Here is a 20,192-nt window from a genome sequence, read left to right on the forward strand (position 1 = left end):
ATCAAAATGAACCCCCCAAAAAGCTTCCTATAAAACCTTGACAAATGTGACTATTTAACTGACTGAAGCAGATTCCATAGTCAGAACGTATATACTGCAAATTGTATGTAAACAATAATTTCACAAACATAAAACAAATTTCTACTTACCTTAATAGTACTCGACCATGTCATAAATACTAAGTCTCTAGTTCCTTTTTATCCTCAGTCACTGAATACACTTTATAAACACTCTCAGGAGGGAAAGAAAGTTAAACAATTACAATTACATTCAATTACAACCTCAGACACTTAGAAATACAGTTTCTGAAAGAAAACAACAAGGTCTGTGAATAAGTCAGGGAGGAAACAGTGGCAGGCTACCAGTATGTTCCAACAATCCTAATCACAAAAGGAACTAGTGGGGAAGTGGGTGGCACTTTCAAACTTGGACTCATAGAATTTCTGAGCAGGATTAAAAAAAATGGATAAGGATCCATAAAAGTGACCCCTTAAATTTTAGAGATTAGGAAACTGAGATTCAAACCAAAACCACACTGTTCGCTAACAGATTATGGTCTAAGGATACCTGACCACTCCACCGTAACCAGTGTCCTCAATTATCAGACAAGGGAGTTTCTAAAAAGGGAAAGGCAATTCATCAAAACTTAGCAAAGAAAATACAAAAGATACGAAGGCTGATAACACAATTAGTTATAATTTGGCCCATCTCATTCTGCCTTTTGATTTAGAAAATCTCAGAAGTTAGCCAGCAACCCAAAGGCAATCAAAAAACGCTAAGAGAAACAGCAGACATAAATTGTCTAACTCCTTATTATTCTATTGTAAATTAAGATAATAAAACATGGTGTGTACATAATCACTGTTTGGAATATAAATCTTAAACTGATTGGGGTGGGGGGCATTTTAACTTTCCTTTGTGCTAGGCTAGTAGTAACTGTCTGTTTCAATGCCAAGCAACTACAGTGATTTTTACAAAATGTTCACAGTGATTAAGACTTTGGAGACTTTTTTTATTCTTTTTTGCATCTTTGTATATTTTGCTTTTGGGGTAATTAAAAAAACATTTAAGTTAAAAACAAAGAAAAACACTGAACTAATCAGCTTAATATTTCTAAACATTATGCCAGGAGTTTAATTATGGGATGAAAACTGTCTCAAATTGATAAAAATCACTCTGCTGGTGCTGTGACAGGAAGAGAGAGGCCTCTAAAGGGACCCGGTAGAATCCCCAGGGCCAGCTGAATCTGAGTGCCTATCTGTACTCCTGTATATACCTCAAAGGAATCATGGTGTGTGAGAGAGCTATTTACAACTTACTTTGTGTATAATCAGCAGAAACAAAAGATATGACAACAAGCATAAAGGCCTCTCTCTCTCTCCCCCCTCTCAGGAGAATTCCGCAAGGGAGGGCCAGTGGGCATTCACTTCAATGTCAAAAGGGCTTCCAGAAAACACATTTTCTGTAGGGCAGGGAGGAAATGTGGCATGCTTCCTACCTACACACACACACACACACACACACACACACAGAGTCTTTGTTTACTGAGATCACATATAGAAACTGTTAGCCACTAGACTTTTGAAGGCAGAAAAATTGCAAATAGGAGCTACAGTTCAAGATATTTAAAGGTGAACCAAAGTGGAAAGTGGGTGGAACCAAGGGGACAGAGGAGAAAAGAGAAACAGAAATGATAGCTTAAGGAAAGAAATACCAAAAAAAAAGGGGGCCTCCAGAGCCAGGAATGCTTCTTACACTCACGGTCCCATTTGAAATTTAATTTTACTTTTAAATGTTAAACATTCAGGTAGGTTTTTTGCCTAATAGGCACTATGAAAGTCACAGCCTAAATAAACAAACTAACTTCCATGTTAGCTCAAGTCTTTTCAGTTAAGCTGGCCACAAGCCCAGATCAGTTCTGAAGTACTATGCATGTTTTGGTGGGTTCAGTCTAGGAATATTGAGGGGATAAGGGAAATAATCAGAAGAACTTAGAAAAGAATGGATACACGAAATTGTTTTTTTTAAAAAAAAAAAAACAGAAAGGAGGAAAGAAACAGAAAAAAAAGGTCCCCCTTCAAGGGCTCAGGGACATGGCTAGACACAAGAACTATCTGTCACATTCCAAGCACTGATGGAACTTCAGCCCAATTTCAGTGGTTATACAATGCCAAGCAGCAAGAGGAAAACCACTCAGATAACACAAAGAATTCAGGAAGACCATTCAGTGAAATGGACTGGACAATAAGCTCAGCAGGGCCCTGGTGAGAAAGAACAGATAAAGAAACAAACAGATCACCCAACACTGTGGAGATGGTGGTGCAGGCAACACCCACTGCTGCAAAAGAAATGAATTTAAAAAATTGAAAATTAGGAAGGTGAGCTCGGTGGTTGGGCATGCAGCTAATTCACGATTTTCTGGTCTACGCTTTTACTAGAAAATATTCCCAGCCTCAGCTTTTTCTACTGGGGAACCCTAGTAAGAGAAAAGAATAAGACCCCGATAGCCAAGTGTACGGAATCTAAAGTGGAAGAATGAAAGCCCTGCTCACAGATCAGAAAGCCATGGGAAAGACAGGAGAGTGTTTACCCATTTTTCCAATAAGAAATGGGCAGAAATACACTTGCCATTAAGAAGCCTTAGGTGAGGCGGGGTTGTCACAACAGGAACACGATAAGGATTGCAGACATCTTGTAGAAGTGTGTGGGACAGGGACAGCGCCAGAGGGAAACACCAATCCTCTCTGGGATCATCTCAGAACAATGAATTCAGGATCAGGATAAGAGGCTAGAGAAGGAAAAGATCACCAGCACCTGATTCCACTACTCAACAGGTTGACAGGGAAGATAACTTGGGGTGGAGAGGTAGGAAAGGGCACCCTGTCCTCCCAGCAGCTGTGCAATGCAGGTTTACTCTCACTTTCTGGGCAGCCCATCTCCTGAGTGAGCTGCCCAAGAGCAGGCCCTGGGCTCTGCAGGTATGATTACAGGAGATTTTCACAGCCACAAACAACAACAAAAATACCTTGTTTTTACACTGTAAAATATAGGATAAGAGGTAAAAATCTCTCTTCCCTGGTGACATCCTGAAGAGTCTAATGGACCATGAATAATGACAAAATTACATAGAATCTTTCTTCTAGAGTGCTCAAAGGGCTTTACACATAATATTTATTAATTTCCACATCAGACAAGTGGGGTAGGGGAGAGGTTCCACTGCACTCCTTTTATTTTAAACAAGAAAACTAAAGCCTATCACTACAGTATTCTTCAATATTTGAAAAAATGGATAGGAGGAATGAAGACAGATTCTCTCAAGTAACAACAACAGTAGTATTTACTAGAAAAAAAAAATCCCTACCATTTGACAGAGTTCAACTTATTTCCTACAATTCAAGTTGTACCTGGGTTTTAGCACTGAAGAAAATGAGAATAAAGACATTTTCACCTGTGCTAGGGAGAGATTTTATATTTAAGAAAGAAAAGTACAGAATTGTATTATTTTTAATTGGTTGCAATCATTCTTACAATTCAGTATTTTGGAAATTGACCATGGTAGGTTATTACTTATTGACATATATATTGTCAATTTTGACAGAAGACATGAAATGAAACTTTTAAATATGTTTATACATGTACAGGCTAACTTTCTGTCTTCAAGGATCCAGTTCAGCCACCCTAAAGACAGGAAAAAGAGCTCTAGCTTTGGAGTCAGACCTCTGTTTAAACCCCAGCTGCAACACCCTGTAAAGTGGATCAGTTACCATTCTCAGAGCCTTGTTTCCTTCTATATGTAAAATGGGAATAACTCCTACAGGGTAGGCAATGAGATGACACAGGTAAAGCACCTAACCAAGCATGCAGTAGGTACGCAGCACACCAGTAAATGTTCCTTTCCACAACATTCCACAAAAGTGCACTACAACACACCACTCCCATGAGGGCTCTAAAGCTTCAGACAGTGAGTGAGGGAAGGAATTTGGGGAAGGTGGAAGCAAACTTCAAGTGTCCAAGGGAAAATAAGGAAACCTAAAAGCATACAGAAGGGCTGATTGTCATGGTCTTCCTTGGAGGAAGTTGGAAGAAGCATATTTTACTCAACTGTCCCTCAGAACCAAGTCCTTTGCAATTAAAATGAATGGCAATTTTCTGAGATGTCTTTCATGCAAGCAGCTTGGCCTATGAATCTAAAAAGTAAGGAGCTTCTATAGAACATAAGTGAATAAAATCTAAAAAAAACCTAACCCATTGGAGGGTGTAGTCAACAAATGGATTGACAAGACCAATAGTCCAGGTCGGTGGTCCAAAGCACTCCTCGGCCCTTTCAGTGATTATTAAAGTTTATCAGCCTGAATGAACTAGAAAACCAGGGGATGGGTGATAACTCAAAAGGCAAAAGATGACTTCGTTTTGGAAAAGATAACTTTTAAAAACTGAGGAAAAAAGAGCAGGCACCAGGGCATAAAACCCAGATCTCCTTAAAATCTCATTCTATAAAAGAGAGGAAGAAAGCCAGAAAAGAGTTTTGGGGCAAAAGCCAAAATGAACAAGCAACTTAAGGAACACAGAGATGACCAACTCCACGTATGTACAAATAGGAGATGGAAAAGACTGGGCACAGACACTACAGCATTTAAATAAAAAGCACTTGAAAACAATGCAGGTCATCTTGAACTCAGCCACTGGCTGTGCTCCACTCCCTGGCTTTCCACAATGATCAAGAATCAGAATGAATTTATCACTAACAAGAGGAAAGAGACTGCTTTCGAGTAGAGACCATCAAGCCTCTGGATTTTCTATTTATATTTTTGGATGGTGACAATTTTCTACAAAGAAGTTCATGTACATACACTTAGCTTTATTTTACTTCATCAGAGGAACAGAAATGGAAATCAAATGTAATCTTTTTTTTCCCTTCCTCCATTTAATAAATACCAAGAAAAGAGTGATTGAAAAATATATGTGAAAAAGCAGAAAGGAGTTTTCTTTTTCTTTGAGAAATATGATAGAAGAATGTGTGTCATGTTTTTAGAAAGCCAAAGAACAAAATAGTACCTCCAAAAATAAAAATAAAAAAACTCAACATCACAAATTAACACTGAACTCCTTACATTAAACCAATTATAATTTTTCAAAAGAGTAAGCAGCATACAAGGTTTAGGAAAAAGAGTTCAATGGGCAAGTAGTACCAGATTTAATGCACAACATTTGACTAGAGATGCAAATTCCTCAGAGTAGCCCTGTGCCCCATGTGAAATGAGTTAAACTTACTATGAAGACTGAGCCTGAAGGCAGGCCACAGGAGGAATCCCGACCGCTCTGAACAGAAGAGTCAGGGGAGCCTGTACCCTGCTGCCAAAGCTCGCAATGCAGTGTGCCAAAGATCAAGGAAGCAGCATGGCTTTCTTTGCCTACAAAGCTGGAACACAGATAATGTCAAGAGAAGAAAGAAAATGGGAAAGCACATTCCATCCTGCTGTTCCATACAGTAAAAACTTCCCCAACTTCAACGTGAACCACACTGTATGAGCCATACTTATTTCCCCCTCCAAGCCTGCTGAGGACCCCAGCCTAAAAACAAAACAAAACAAAAAGGCACAAAAGCATACAAAGTTGATCTCCATGGGATAACCTGGACCCTATCCCAAATACACGGATCTCAACTTGGTTGATCTAGGGAAGAGGAAAAGATAACACCAGATAGGTAAGGAGGAGTGAATGTAAGCCTCTCCAACCAATGACATCTTTGTCATCAAGGTTCTCAGGAAGTGTTGAAGAAATATAGTAAACCGGAGTTTTACTTGGGACTCTTATAAAATATGTTATGTTCTTCCAAACTGAATGCTTTACTTGTGAAATATAGTAGCTTTAGGAGCTTTGAGGACACTTTATAAATAATAAAATGCACAGTGAGGCTCTCCTTTTTGATTTGGTGTTAGTTGTCTTACATAAAGATAAAGCAACTTCCGTCACTAACTTAACCTAATATAAGCACTACTATAAAATGCCATTCTCCCTGTATGTTCTGCTTTTAGTGATGTGATGCTCTCCCCAGGTTTCCTCTGTCACCTCCAGGTGAACAGGACTCCCAAATCCTGACCCCTACATGCCTTCTGTGAATTTTGGTCCTGCCCCATCAGGCTCCCACTACATCTTCTAGTTGTCTAATTAACATCTCTCTAAACAAGCAAAACAAATGGGTTCACTGCCTCCTTTCTTCAGTATGGCTCTCCCCTCACTTTGCTGTGTGGTGCCTTGTTATCACTATAATCTCAGTAACAAGGACTCAGAGCCACACATTATGATAAAAGCCTTTTGCTTATTTTCCAAACCCAATAAATTCTGAAATTTTGCTCTCTGGTCAGATATACCACACACACACACACACACACACACACAAACACACACACACACACACTATCCAGATCATTTCTAATGAGTACATGCTTGGACCTTTGCACTAAACCCTAAGAGATGATCCCAGAGGGATTATTCTGCACTTGTCAACTTGTACTATATACCACCCCACGAGTTGTCCAACACATTCTCCTAGGTGATGTTTAGAGTTCCCCACAAATTACCAATTGAAGTTCTTTCCAGGCCCTCTACAATCCCAGCCCTAACCTGTCTTTCCAACTTGATCATTTCCTCCTCCTTCATGAAGAATACTTAGCAGAGAGTCTAATTAGACTATCTGATGTCTCTTGCATACTAATATGGGCTTTCCTCATTTGACATAGTTCTCTTGATGCTTTTTTTTTTTTGAATACCCTCCCCAGTATTCTACTTTTGAAAATTTCCATATTTCCCAATAATACTTTTTTTTTCATAAAATTCCCTGATTCCAAGGCAGAAGGGACCTCCTCCTTCCCATTGCTCTAGTATCCTTAGGGTAAACAGCACTCTACAACCTTGGACTTAAAATACATGATTTTTCTCTCCTTAAGAAACAGGAACTAATCAATGGATGTGTAACTGATATGATCCTGCAATCTGTATACAGGGTAAAAATGGGAGTTCATAACCCACTTGAATCAAAGTGTGAAATATGATATATCAAGAACTATGTAATGTTTTGAACAACCAACAATAAAAATTTTAAAAAAAAGAAACAGGAACTAACTTTTATATTCCCCCCACAGCACCCACCACACTGCTTTACACATATCAGATAGTCAACCAATATACACTAAATAATAAATCTCTGAAAATTCATTGTGGCAGCAGCAGCACAACACTACAAGTGGAGGGATTTTAACTATTTCATTATCCGACCTGATTCTCAACAAACACCCCGGGGGCAGCTAGGGGCCAATAATTCCTGCTTTATAGAAACTGGAGATGCAAAGAGATTACTATTTATGCACAGAGCAATCTTCTGAGAATAATTTAACCTGTAAAGGTTCAATAACAAATTCAATGTCACTCTGTTGATCTGGGGTCTATTTCCGCTGAGATGAGTCTTCTCAGAAATGGACTAGTAGGCTGGACTTTCCTCCTACTGGACTTTTCATTCACTTTTCTTCAGGCCATCTCTAGAACCTGGTGATATAAAGCAGTCTTCTGGAGATGGGAAAATGCACACCTCCCTCACAATGCAAGTTGAAGGGGGCTTTCCTTCCCCGACAGGTTATCAACATATGCTGAAATCTAAAGCCTAGAACCATAAAATACACAGTGGCTTCTACAGCCTCCTAGTTTAAAATTTACTAGGCTTCAGCAATAGAAGCAGGTATGAAAACCTCCTTTACTAACCTCTTAAAAATAAGTATTGATTGCCATATACCTGGAAATTACACTGCCCTGATATAATAACACATTTCTAAGATACATCAAGTTAGCTTACAACCAACTGAGGATTAATCTCCATCCATAATCAGTTGCTAATTTGTTTCAGCAGGTAAACTCTTGCCTGCCAGCCAACTGCTACCCTGCCGCCTACTTTTGTTAATAAAGTTTTACTGAAATAGAGTCAGACCTATTCCTTTACACAGGTAACTTTTTGGATCAATAAAGATAACGTTGAAGAATTACTACAGAAATCATATCCTTTTCTAACATATTTACCACCTGGACCTTCTCACAAATGCCTGCCAACCCACTTTAACCTATGCAAAATGAGGCTCTTTTCCCAGCAATAACACTTCCAAGAAACCATCTTTAGAAAACAAGCATTCAAGATGCAACAACACATTAAATAAATTATGATACAATGGCACATTAAGAATTCATTAAAATTATTTATTTTTTTCATTCCTTTTTATTATGTGTGTTTGCTGGGGATTGAATGCAGGACCTGCCCATGCTAAGCAAGTGCTCTACCACTGAGCTACACCCAGTCCCTATGATAGATATTATATTTATAGACGTGGAAAGATTCCTATGATGTTGAGTTAAAAAAATAAAGTCACATATAGGAGCTAGGACTGGAACTCAGTGATACAGCGCTCTCCTGGCATGCGTAAGGGACTGGGTTCAATCCTCAGCACCACATAAAAATAAAATAAAGGTTTTGTGTCCACTTATAACATACATATATTATATATGTGTGTATATGTATGTATATAGTATGTATGTATGTATGTGTATATATATATATATATATATATGTGTGTGTGTGTGTATGTATGCCACATATAAATATAGTATAATCCTTATATGTAACTATTATGTATCCTTGCATTTGTATGTATATGCCAACAAAGAAAAATAATTAAAAAGATGTGAATAAAATGGTTCCATAGTGGTGGCCCAAACAACAGTTTTCTCTCTCTGGTTTTCTTAATCAGATCTGCACAAAACATGTTATATAAACGAGTTTAAAACCATTAAAAATAAAAAATTAGTGTGCAAATTTTAGATTCTGCACTTCATAAAGTTCTGGGTTTTTCAGAAAGCTAAGAAGGTGTTTTGTTTAGATTTTTGGTTTGGATGGAGGTTTTTTGCTTTTGTTGTTACTGTTTGGGTTTTTACTTTTTCTTTTGTTTACAGCTCTAAAGCTCACCAAAACCTGAACATCTATAAACTAGCATCCCCACTATAGAAGGCAAACCTAAATAATGGATAGAAAAAGTCCCTTCTTCGCAAAACCATGAATGGGTTAGACGGAGGGGGAGAGGTTAACAGAACAGTCCCTTGATGGGAATGTATTAATCCAATCAGTTCCTTGCTTCTGGGTTACCATAAAAAGGTTCATAAAGTACCCAAAAGCCACATAAGATTTTAGAATTATGCTGCTCAGTGACTGATTCTCAGTGAAGAGTAAGAAAGGAGAGATTTCCTCCACCCACACTTTCTTCAGCAGAAGTAAGCTTCTGCAAGATTGGCACAAGTAATATTTAACTAGTAATTGGAAAGGCCAAGTATGTACACTACACAATACAAAAATTAAGAAGCCTGAGCCACAGTTGACCAGCAGATGCTGAGAGAATAGTGCACAAGACTTGCAAACTACAACAGCAGTCATCAGCAAAAGAAGGTGGAAACCACAAGGCTCATCTACTCTGCCAGACTTCCCAGCTACATCTGTAAGTCCCATTTCATGGACGAGATAACTGAGGTTCAAGAAAGATACACAACTTTCCCAAAGTCACATAAAGAGCAATTCAATGCAGATATAGCTGGCTGATAAGCCTGGATTCTTCTCATGGTGCTCACAATTTTATATAATACTTTATTAGATATATAACTTTTAATAAATAATAAATTATATTTTAATTAATATTTTAAGTACTAGATAAAATTCTAACATAATTTAGCAGGTAAGAAAAATTGAAATTCCTGGTTTATAATGATGTTACAAAATTATCATGTCAATTAATTCGTTTTACAGGCAATTTATTTAAAATAGTGCTTTTGCAACATTATTTTCCCAGTTGATGGATCCATTTTCTTCTGTCCTCCCTTTTTATTCATGTATCTATATGTGATATGTGTATATCTTTCACAGATGTGCTATAACATTACATAAAACACGAAAAATTTGTTATTATTTTCAAACTCAAGTCGGTATACATTTGTAGAGAAAGATTATGAATTGGGTTTTCTCTACCTTTTTCCACAGTAAAATTAATTCATTTACAATGGATCAGACAAAATTTGTATACCCTGAAAATGAGCATGCAAAAAAGTCATACAATGAAAAAAAAACTAATTTTTTACAATGGTATTAACTCTTATGTTATTTCTTAGATATGTTCTCTTTTAAAAGTATACAAATTCGTTTTTCCTGTGAATTCTACATAATAATACCTCTAAGGAAAAGATAAATTAAACTTTAATTCCAAGATGGCGAAACAAGTTTTGCTAGGCCTCAGTTCCTGGGGTACAGGGTCATAAGGCTATGGTTTTCTTGTAAGTATTCCATAGATTCCAAGTATAAACATAAAAGATAGAACTCTACAGCTCTCCCCTTTCCATCCAGAGCAGCTCAGATTTTTATCAGTTTTACGTATCAGCTTCCTTGTAAAATCTAACTTGAAAAGAAGAGAAAAAAAGTGGGTTCAACAACTAAATTTTATCACTTTTGTTTTTTTCTTTTTTAAAGTAGCTAGTGTTTAAGTTATAGATGGATAAAGAAAGCAGCAGGGGAAAAGCAAGGGATTTGGGGTCAACCTTGCTGGATACAAATTTTAGATCTTTATTTCCTTATCTATAAAAAAATCACAAGAGTACCTCCCCTTAGTGCTTTTGTAAGAATGAATAATAAGAAAACACAAGCACCAGACCTAGCACACTGTACATACTAAAGTTACCTAAGAAAATAATTAGTTATCAATGTTCATTCTGTAACTTTACTAACAGGCCAAAGTAAACACTAAGCCAAATATTTGTTTTAGATATTGAGATGCAGTCTGTTCAAACTTGGGGTGGCTAAAAGAAATTAGATGTCTGACAAAGCAACAATACTAATCAAAAAATCATCTATGACAAGCTTAATGTATGGCATGAGAACACATTTATTAATCCAGGGCTAAAATACAATAAAAAAACTCCATATTATTTTGCTCAACAAATAGTTTCTAAGTCTTTTACTATATTTAAAGCACTGTTAGCCTTAAATGAGAATGATATATTACCCACATATACATGTATGCTGCTTGCTGCTACTTTATTTAATCCTACATAGGTATTAACATTATTAGCTTTAGTAAAATCTTTTTTTTAAGTATAACTTAATTCAAATCACTTGTTTATTCAGAAGGCAGTTTTATCTTAAACACCTGTTTTTTTTTTTTAAATCTTTATTTATTTATTTTTAAGTGGTGCTGAGGATCAGCACAAACTTAGTGCCTCACACATGTGAGTCAAGTGCTTTACCCCTGAGCCACAACCCCAGTCCCTACTATAATCTTAATTTCATGATTATAAGTGAATTTTCACAAACCCAAGGAAAGGAGAGGAGAGGATCTCATAAAATGATTTTCAATCTCTACTATCAAGAGCTAATGAGTTTAATACTACAGGAAGCCTTAATTCAAACAAGTGATTAGAACTAATAATACAAAGGTAAACAGGATACAAGAGAATCTGCCAACTTTGCCTCTAGTCTACCTTTAGCCATAGCAGGTATCACAGAAATAATATCACAGGTTTTTCATGAAGGAAAACCTGGTGAGAATTTTGCAGAGTGGTAAAAATATATACTAATGTATAACATAAGTACCTATTTATTAATTGTACCAGGGATTGAATCAGGAGCTCTTAACCAGTGAACCACATCTCCACCCCTTTTATTTTTTATTGTGAGATAGGGTGACTCACTAAGTTGCTTAGGGCCTTGCTAAGTTGCTCAGGCTGGCTATGAACTTGCAATCTTCCTGCCTCAGCCTCCCAAGCTACTAAGAGTACAGTGTGTACCACTGTGCCTGGTACAAGTCTTTAAAAAAAAAAAAATTGCTGATGGCCTAATACCTCCTTTCCTATATAGATACATGAAGAAATTTAAACATTTTATTTAAACATCCCCCTCAGGCCTTCTCCATTGTTTCTAAAAAGTCAAGCTTCCCTAAGAAAAACACTAGAGAACAAACACAGTGCAGCTCAAGGGAGGAGGCTAACAACTGACAGAGAGTACTTACCACTTACCGAAGCTTTGTCTCATTTCATCTTTCTGACAAATTCTCAAGTTCAGTGTCCTTTCCCCATTTTAAAATTAGAGAAATTTGGGCTGGGCTATAGCTCAGTGGTATAGCACTTGCCTAGCATGCGGAAGGCCCTGGGTTCAATCTCTAGCATCGTCAAAGAAAGGCCAGGGATAATGAGACTTAGCCAATATCACAGGACTCATGCATGGCAGCATCAGCATCCGAACTCAGCACCACAGGATCAGTCTTAACTACCCAGAAAGTCCACAATGGCAAACACTGGTGCCACCACAAGAGGAACAGAAAAATGCTGAAATAGAAGTGTTAATATTTTTTTAAGAAAATCTTAAGTTTTAGGGGAAAAAAAATCCTGAGTCAGCTGAAACTTTCTCATTAGGGAGATGTGATATTGTAGTAATTCTACTCTTTCCCTATTGGGTGATGAAAGGAAACTTAATAAATCAAATTGGAAAGGGTTGAACATGATAACATCCTTTTCATAATTTTAAAAAAAAAAAACTTCTACGATCAGGACACCCATATGTATTTTTTGAGAGTTGAAATAAATGACAGTTTTTTCCTTAATTTGTCACTTTAGTTTTTCTACTACTTAGGAAAAAGAATCAACTTTGAAGTTGGTTATGAGCAAAAAGAGGAGGAAGAGAAGAAAAAAAGTCCTAGCACAAAGTAATATTCTAAAATATTACATTTTGAAATTCATTACTACAATTTGAAAACTTACAAAAACTCCTATCATCACATTACCAGACCCAATAGAATAAAAAGAAATAATTCTACAAGTATTTTTGAATGTAAGGAAAAATATCTAGTGAATTCACCTAAAATTTGAAGTGTCAGGTTCACATATAAATCTTGATTTTGCTGTAAAGTTGACTGCTTGTTGGTTTAAGACCTCCCATAAACAAAGTGAATATCTGTTTAAAGAGAAAAAAAAAACACCATACAAAACACCACTAATCAGATTAAACTCGGGAAGTCTATCTTAACAAAATCATCATTTTAGAGGAATACATAAATCCCATACTTAAAACTCTATATAAATAGGGCAACAGACCCACTGACAATTTGTACTATACTCTTGAGTTAAATTTCTGTTATGTTAACTTTAAAATGATAACTTATCAACAGAAAACTATTTTAGTTTAGCAGCTCTATAAGTTTTTCCTCCTAAGTATCTGGCAGTTATCAAAGTATGCACAAACACACACACACATATACAACCTATAACCGTACGTGTGTGTCTGTGTGTGTGTGTCTGTGTGTGACCAAAGAAGAAAAATAACACCTCACAAAAATAAAGAAAGCATCAAGATTTGAGAATATAGAAAAATAGGCAATTCAAAACTAAAATTCAAACTGTTATGATATCTTTTTTAAGGTAAACCTAAGAGAATACATGGTTTTGTTCACTGGGGAAAAAGAAAATCAGACACATGAATATTTTAGAAAGGCAGAATGCAAAATCAGAAAGCTGTTCCATACATCCACATTTTAATCTGTTATAAATTAACTTGAGTCAGATCAAATCATGAAACAATCCAGAGTGTTATATGCAACACGCACAATTACAACTGAAGTCAAATCATATACGCCCTCAGTAACTGTAGGCCTGAAACAACAGCAACAATGAATGAGATGGCTGGGCTTCCCCTGGAGGGACCGGTGGGGGGCAATCTGCAAAATGGATGTATCTGGGGAAAAGAAAAAAAAAAAACAAAAAAAAAAAAAACTACAAAGCCTGAAAACATCCTAAAAACCTGAGGATGCTCATGTGGTTTCACAACAAAGTCCCTTTATAAGATCCTAGGCCCAGATGACTTGCATCTTTAAACCACCTCATTTCCAGAATTCCTGATATTAAATCACACTGGAAACCTTTGGCTGCAATTGAATTGAATGGCTTGGTTTAGCCTTTCTAAATGCCAAGGAAGGGGGCTGCGGGGAGCACCATACTTAAAGTTTGTTTTAAACTCGGACCTTCTGCATTCCAAAATTGTATCCCTCTGACTAATATAAACCGTTATTATAGAGAAATGGTTTGGGGAAAAAAAACGAGCCAGTGAAAAGGAATGAGGGAGTAGTAATGGTAACATACAGTACCATGAGCTGCAGCAGCCTCCCCGTCAGTAGTGCAAGGTTAACAGATCAGTCCTGGCCTTCAGGCAGACAGCAAAACACAGCCCAGGAAGGGGGGACAGGGACGGAGCGGGGAGGGGCCCTGGTTCGGGCAGTTCACACAGGAAGGCCACTCAGCTCCTTTTGGGCGGGCGCTTTCCTCCTCTCTATCTCCCAACCTCTTTGCGTGTGTCTTGTCATATTTTCTTCAGCTGTTAATTGTCCGGATTGGAAGACTTTAAACAGCCACAGTTTAGGAAAAAGCGAAACCCTTCTAAGTGACCATCACAGCAAATCAGCTTCATGCTGGTGGGTAAAATTTTCCAAGGGAAGTGTTCTTCTGATAGTTCCTGAGTCTCTAAGTCACCCCCACCCCCACCCACCGCCACACACACTCCCCTGGAGGGCTAAATGCACTGTGGCAATAAAACATTCATGCGACTTGGAATTTTAACACAATGCCATTTCCCTAGTTTAACCTGAAAGGAATGCACTAGTCACAACAGACTACATCATCCTGCCATTAAACCCTGCCAAGGAACCGCTTTTTTGGCTGTGCTGGGCCAGCTTTGACGGGAAAGGAGTACACAGACCCACACACTGAGCACAGAGGGGCCACCTCTGCTTCCTCAGCCTTATCCAGCAACACCCTGCTCTTGAACATGACCCCTGACCCCTAGCATTGTGACCAGCTTGTGAGGCATGTGTCACCCTGGAACTTCTGCACAGCCACACACTGCGCAGGCCATTTGCCGCTCCCTCTCAAACAAGTACTTGGGCAGATGCCAAAGTTCTCTCTTATTATTACTGCTACTATTCAAAGTCTTATGTTTAAGTGCAGAGATGCTTTATTCCTTGAGTTGTATGAGGCTGTGTTTCCATGTGGGGTTTTTTTTTCCCCTCTTTGTTTTGGACCTCTTAAAAAAATAAAATTTACATTTGCATTCATAACTAGGTTATGATTACTGACAAAACAGTTTGCTTTGGGAACTACTTACAAAGGTGTCAGTTCTTTCACGATTATGTGACATTTAATTGAAACTTACAAAATGCAAAAACAGAAATAATTCTGCTATTTACTGAGAACTTAAGAGAAAAATTCAAAGGTAATGAATTCCAAAACAGGTACACTTAATCATTTCATATGGCTAAAGTAGTATCCCAAAACAAAGCAACAACATTAAATTTTTAAAAACTGAATTATTGGTTTTATTACCTGCACAAAGTTCTGCCTTCAAGTAACAAATGGCAAACTAAGAAACAAACACGTGTAAACCACAAAAAAATTACAATCACATTAAGTGGCCTAGGGATGGGGCTCAGTGGAACAGTGCTTGCCTAGCTATCCAAGAAGCCCTGAGTTCAATTCCCAGCACTGCAAAAAATAAAAACAAAACCATATTGAAAGAGTAAAAATATTAATTTATTAATTTTCTGGATGCGTTTTGTTGGGACTCAAAGTCAGAGCTTCACACATACCAGCAAGTGCTCTACCACTTAGCTACATCTCCAGTCTAGAATGTTCTTAAATTGAAATCTGCTCTGATACCCCTTTATACCCAATCACAATAGTATTAATTTTTTAAGCTACCAGAAGCCATAATTTTGCACTACCAAAGCATCCCTTTTTGGGTTGCCCTCAAGTTCTCACTATTAAAGTCCACTTTCCAGATTTTTCTTTTCCTTTTCTGATCATTCAGTATTATTTTCATGTGAAGCACTTTCACTTTCAACCTTATCCTATTATTTTGTCCCTATGACTGTAGTCACAAGCAGTCCTAGAAGGCAGCAAGTTTGTCCTTCCTGCAGCCAGGTGAGCTGTGACTATCCCTGCAGAAGGGGGTGTTTGAGCTTTCATCTCATGGAAGTGAGGTTACCCCCATGCAGCAACAAATGAAGAACATTCTACTTCATCTACAAGAATACCCCAAAATACAAAATGACACGATCTCAATGCAACTTAATATGCACATATAAAATAAAACCAAATTGTCGTCTTTAGCACAATTTTTATCTCCTTAGTAGCTGGAATTTGTCTTAAGCCCTAGTTAAAAGACTTTTTTTTTCTTTCTCCTTCCTTTAAGCAGACATTATCATGCCTTGAAAAGTCACTCTAATCCCTTCACATCAGCCAAGCCATGATAACTCTAAAAAGGAGACAGCAATTAATTTTTTACAAAAAGAAGAAATTGTATTTGTTTTGGAAGGATCCACCTAACACCAAAGCAAAGACTATAAAAACCTATGTAAAATATTTCCATTTCAAAATGTAAGTGCCAAAATCAAATTATCATTTTAACCTATATGAAACACAATACAGACCTGATTTTTTTCAAATTATCTGCTTTCTTATCAATGTATATATGCAAATTAATTTTTGATGTTCTTAGTGGAATACCTACTAAAATTGAAGACAGAACCACTTGAAGACGTGAGATTAAAATTACAGAAGATAATGCCTAAATTCAAATAAATAACACCATTCTTTTGATTATGTCAAATTAATCAACACAGTGATCCCAAAGTGTCTGGGACCAAAATCTAAAGAAAGAAATGAGTATAGGTCTGTGAACCTGTATGTGCAGCAGTCAGGCAGCAACCTGATGCATGTCATCAGCAATGCATGTTCTCTGAAGATCTCTAGAATTGGGACACATCACTAAAAGAAGAGATATTTGAACCAGTTTTATAATCTAAATATTCACCACTACAGAACATTGATGCATCACATATTAGATAATCATTCCATGTCAAAAAGATCACAGTGAAAAGTATTCCATATAAACTGTACCACTGTGAACAAGTGGAATCCGAAGACAGAAACAGCTAAAGAAGAATAAGTTCACTGAAATTCAAAAAAGCTGCAAAAAATTAAAATTTTGCAGAAATATCAACTTAATTTGCTGAGTACATAAGAGGCGATCCCATGGATGATAATCACTGGCGATTTCCATTTTCCTTGAAGCAGAAGATCACTCTACTATGTCAAAAAACATTTAGAAATACAGGTTTAAAAGTTCTATAAATTACCTTCTAATTTCTAGAAAGCAAAAATAAGTGAGATTTTTCTCACTGACTTCTATTACAGACAGCACATACATGCAGGTGGAAACACACGTTAATTTCTTCATTTCAGGACTTCTACAGCCGTGGGATTGGCTAAATCAACACACACACACACACACACACACACACACACACACCCACAGAGTTAACAGACTCCAACACCAAGTGAGAGAAAAATCTCGGGGATGAGAAAGGAAAGGAGAATTAGGACAAAAGGGGAAAAGAAGGACAAGTAAGAGAGGAGGTAAGGGACCCCACTGAAAGAAATGTAAGTGACAGGAAGGGAGGGGTGAGAACCAGTGAGGAGGAGGCAGGAAGGAGCGAAACAGAAGAGAAGAGAGAGTCAGAAGGGAGAGGAAGAGAGAAAGAAAGGAAGTCTGAAGGGGGGAAAAGGGATGGCAGAGGGAGAGAGGAGGAATTGGAGCCCCACAACACAACAGTGGATCAGGCAGCTGGCCAGAGATGCTAATTCAGCGCTTTAACAAATCAATGCCACTTGAAAAGTACAATGCGAGCCCTCACTGGGTAGATGTCAGGGGACTGAGAAAATGCATTCTCAAGTATTTCACATTAAGAGGGAATAATGTGTTAATTTATAACTCTTCACCCTATACACTTGGATTATCTATCTGTGTCAGCGATTTGACTTCTTAAATTTATCAAAAACGCACGCAAAGGGAGACAGCTCCAGCTTCACCATTGGGAGATGGAGGTTTAGGAAAAGCCTGTCCTGAGTAGCGCTGCTGCCCTTCTCCCTCCTATTCGGGCTGAAGTCCTGGTGGGGGTGGCAAGGCAAAGTGAGTGCCCAAAGGAAGATCAAGGGAGGAGGGGAACCTCGGTCCACTCAGGAAAGCAACCAAGGAAAGGGGCTCTCTGGGCCAGTGGTTGATTGCATTAGGTACCATCCGTCAAAAGTGACACAGAAGAGAGGAATAACTTGAATCAGCAACCTGAGCTGCCATCATCAGAATTTACTTTAAGGAAACTTACTTAAGTCTCTCAGCACACCAGCGGAAGAGAAGCTGCTGACAATCGGGATTGTAATTAAACAGTCCTCTCTCAATGCCATCAGAGTCCCACAGATCGAGCTTATCAAAATGGGAAGGGAAAGACAGCTAAGTTCGTTTGGTTTGGTTTTGAGACAGGTGGGAGAGATGTTAAAGAACTGATATTCCATCCTGATGGAATATCAAGAGCCTAATTAGAAGAACTCTTTCTTAAGAAAATCCTACTTTATGAAACAATAAATTTTTGGAATTGTTTCCTAATTATTCCTTAATGTAAATTTTAATATAATGATAGTAGTTTCTAACCTGAGGGGAAGAGAGAGTCTAGTAGTAATTTTTGCTGCCAGAATACATGCATTATCACACTTAAGTTATCAAAGTATAAGCATTGTCAACATACAAAGGCAAGAGTGTTAATACTTTGGAATAAACAGAAGAGAGTATTCTTCAAGAAAGTGTTTTAAAAGTATATCTTCAAGACATGAAGAGGAGAAGTGGTTCCATGTTTAAAGAAAAACAAGGACTAGATTGTGAGTGATGGTTCTTGAGTTTTGCTTTAAGATGGCTTAGACTACATTGTACTTGCTACTTGTACAATTCCAACAGAAACAGGCATTCTCTTATTTTGACGACATTCATATGTAAATGAATGCTGATGAATGGAAATGAGATGCTATACATGATGGGCAACATTCAACATTTAGTTGAAAAAAGGAAAAGGCAAAGGTACTTAACTAACTCACTGAAGCTGGAATGTCTTTCCCTTCCACAACTGGGCACAAAAGGAAATGAAAGACACCCATGGACCTCCCTTCCACCAGCTTCTATTGGCTAAATACCATCTTGGGGAGGCACTAATGACAGAAAACAAACGTTCTCTCAATCTTATGCTTTGCCTCTTTCCTATGACATGGTATTACATAGGTCAATTTTTTAAACGAATTATTAATTAGAAACTAAAATTATAAGGAAATAGCCAGAAATTTTATAGCTGCACTGAGCTGAAGCATTGAAATATCCAAAATAGCGTAGTCATTTATGAATGTTTTATTTCTCTCAAAAATTAATGAGGAACTTCCTGGTTCAAGACCACAGAGTATACTATTTTTCATAAAATCTTAGTAAACCAAATACATATTGTGGACAATGTGTTGGCACTGGGGCGGAATCAGATATATGTATGCTTTTCAAGGGCCTCTGTTTATGCCCTCAGAGTAGGATTTGTCCTATTCCCAGGTTTTTTGCATGAATTACCATTCCTGCCTGTACCATCCGCACTACCCCCCACACGCACCATCTATTCTTATCATTATGGTACCATTAATCCCCTTCTTCCCTCCCTCTCCCCCACCACACTCACCTAAGGGGTTAAAAGACTTCAGTACATTTGTGACTTGTCAGTGACATATAATACCCAGGTCCTTCATGCAATCAACTTTTACTTGACATGTATTTGCTCATCACAGGGCCCACATTACTACTGGGAAAATGAAGAAAAACCTAAATTAACACTTGACATTCAATATGGTCAAGTCCTTAATTGGCTGGGCTTCCTGAGAAAGCAATTTTCTATTCCCCAAACTGTTCGTGTGTCATGTGTGGAGTGCAGCTCTTGGCCATCACTGCTGTCCCTCGCTCCCTCTAATGAGAGCAGATGAATTAGTGCTACGTGACACGATTTGAACAAGGCTTCCTCCTCCTCCCCTCCCCCCAATCTTTCTCCTATACCAGTGACAGCTGTGTGGCAAGAGGAAGAAAGAAAGAGAAATGCAAGAGCAAAGAATCCTGTAAAGGATGATCATTTTTTTAAATGAACCTTAAATGTCTTGTTGAAACTCCAGAACAACAGGGTCATTTAATTGTGGAGGTGGGGAAGGGGGTTGTTACAAAGATCAGG

At 37.7% G+C, this 20,192-nt stretch overlaps 1 protein-coding gene across 13 annotated transcripts in view; it reads right to left on the minus strand.

Annotated features, from left to right (window-relative positions):
* Bnc2 (basonuclin zinc finger protein 2) overlaps positions 1-20,192 on the minus strand; it is a 413,122-nt gene that overhangs the window by 244,577 nt on the left and 148,353 nt on the right. The window contains exon 1 of one of the 13 annotated variants that reach the window (XM_058586362.1): positions 14,208-14,582. The exons of 11 other annotated variants lie outside the window; for them this stretch is intronic. In XM_058586362.1, the coding sequence (XP_058442345.1) occupies positions 14,208-14,210 (3 nt within the window). In that variant the 5' untranslated portion in view covers positions 14,211-14,582. Of the gene's footprint in view, positions 1-149; positions 3,512-14,207; positions 14,583-20,192 lie in introns of those variants that run through there. One more of the 13 variants, XM_046467331.2, reaches the window with a different exon arrangement.

Source organism: Marmota monax, unplaced genomic scaffold (genome assembly GCF_021218885.2).
Source record: "Marmota monax isolate L192 unplaced genomic scaffold, Marmota_monax_Labrador192_F-V1.1 WCK01_AAM20220418_F8-fsc00033, whole genome shotgun sequence".
Taxonomy (NCBI): Eukaryota; Metazoa; Chordata; class Mammalia; order Rodentia; family Sciuridae; genus Marmota; species Marmota monax.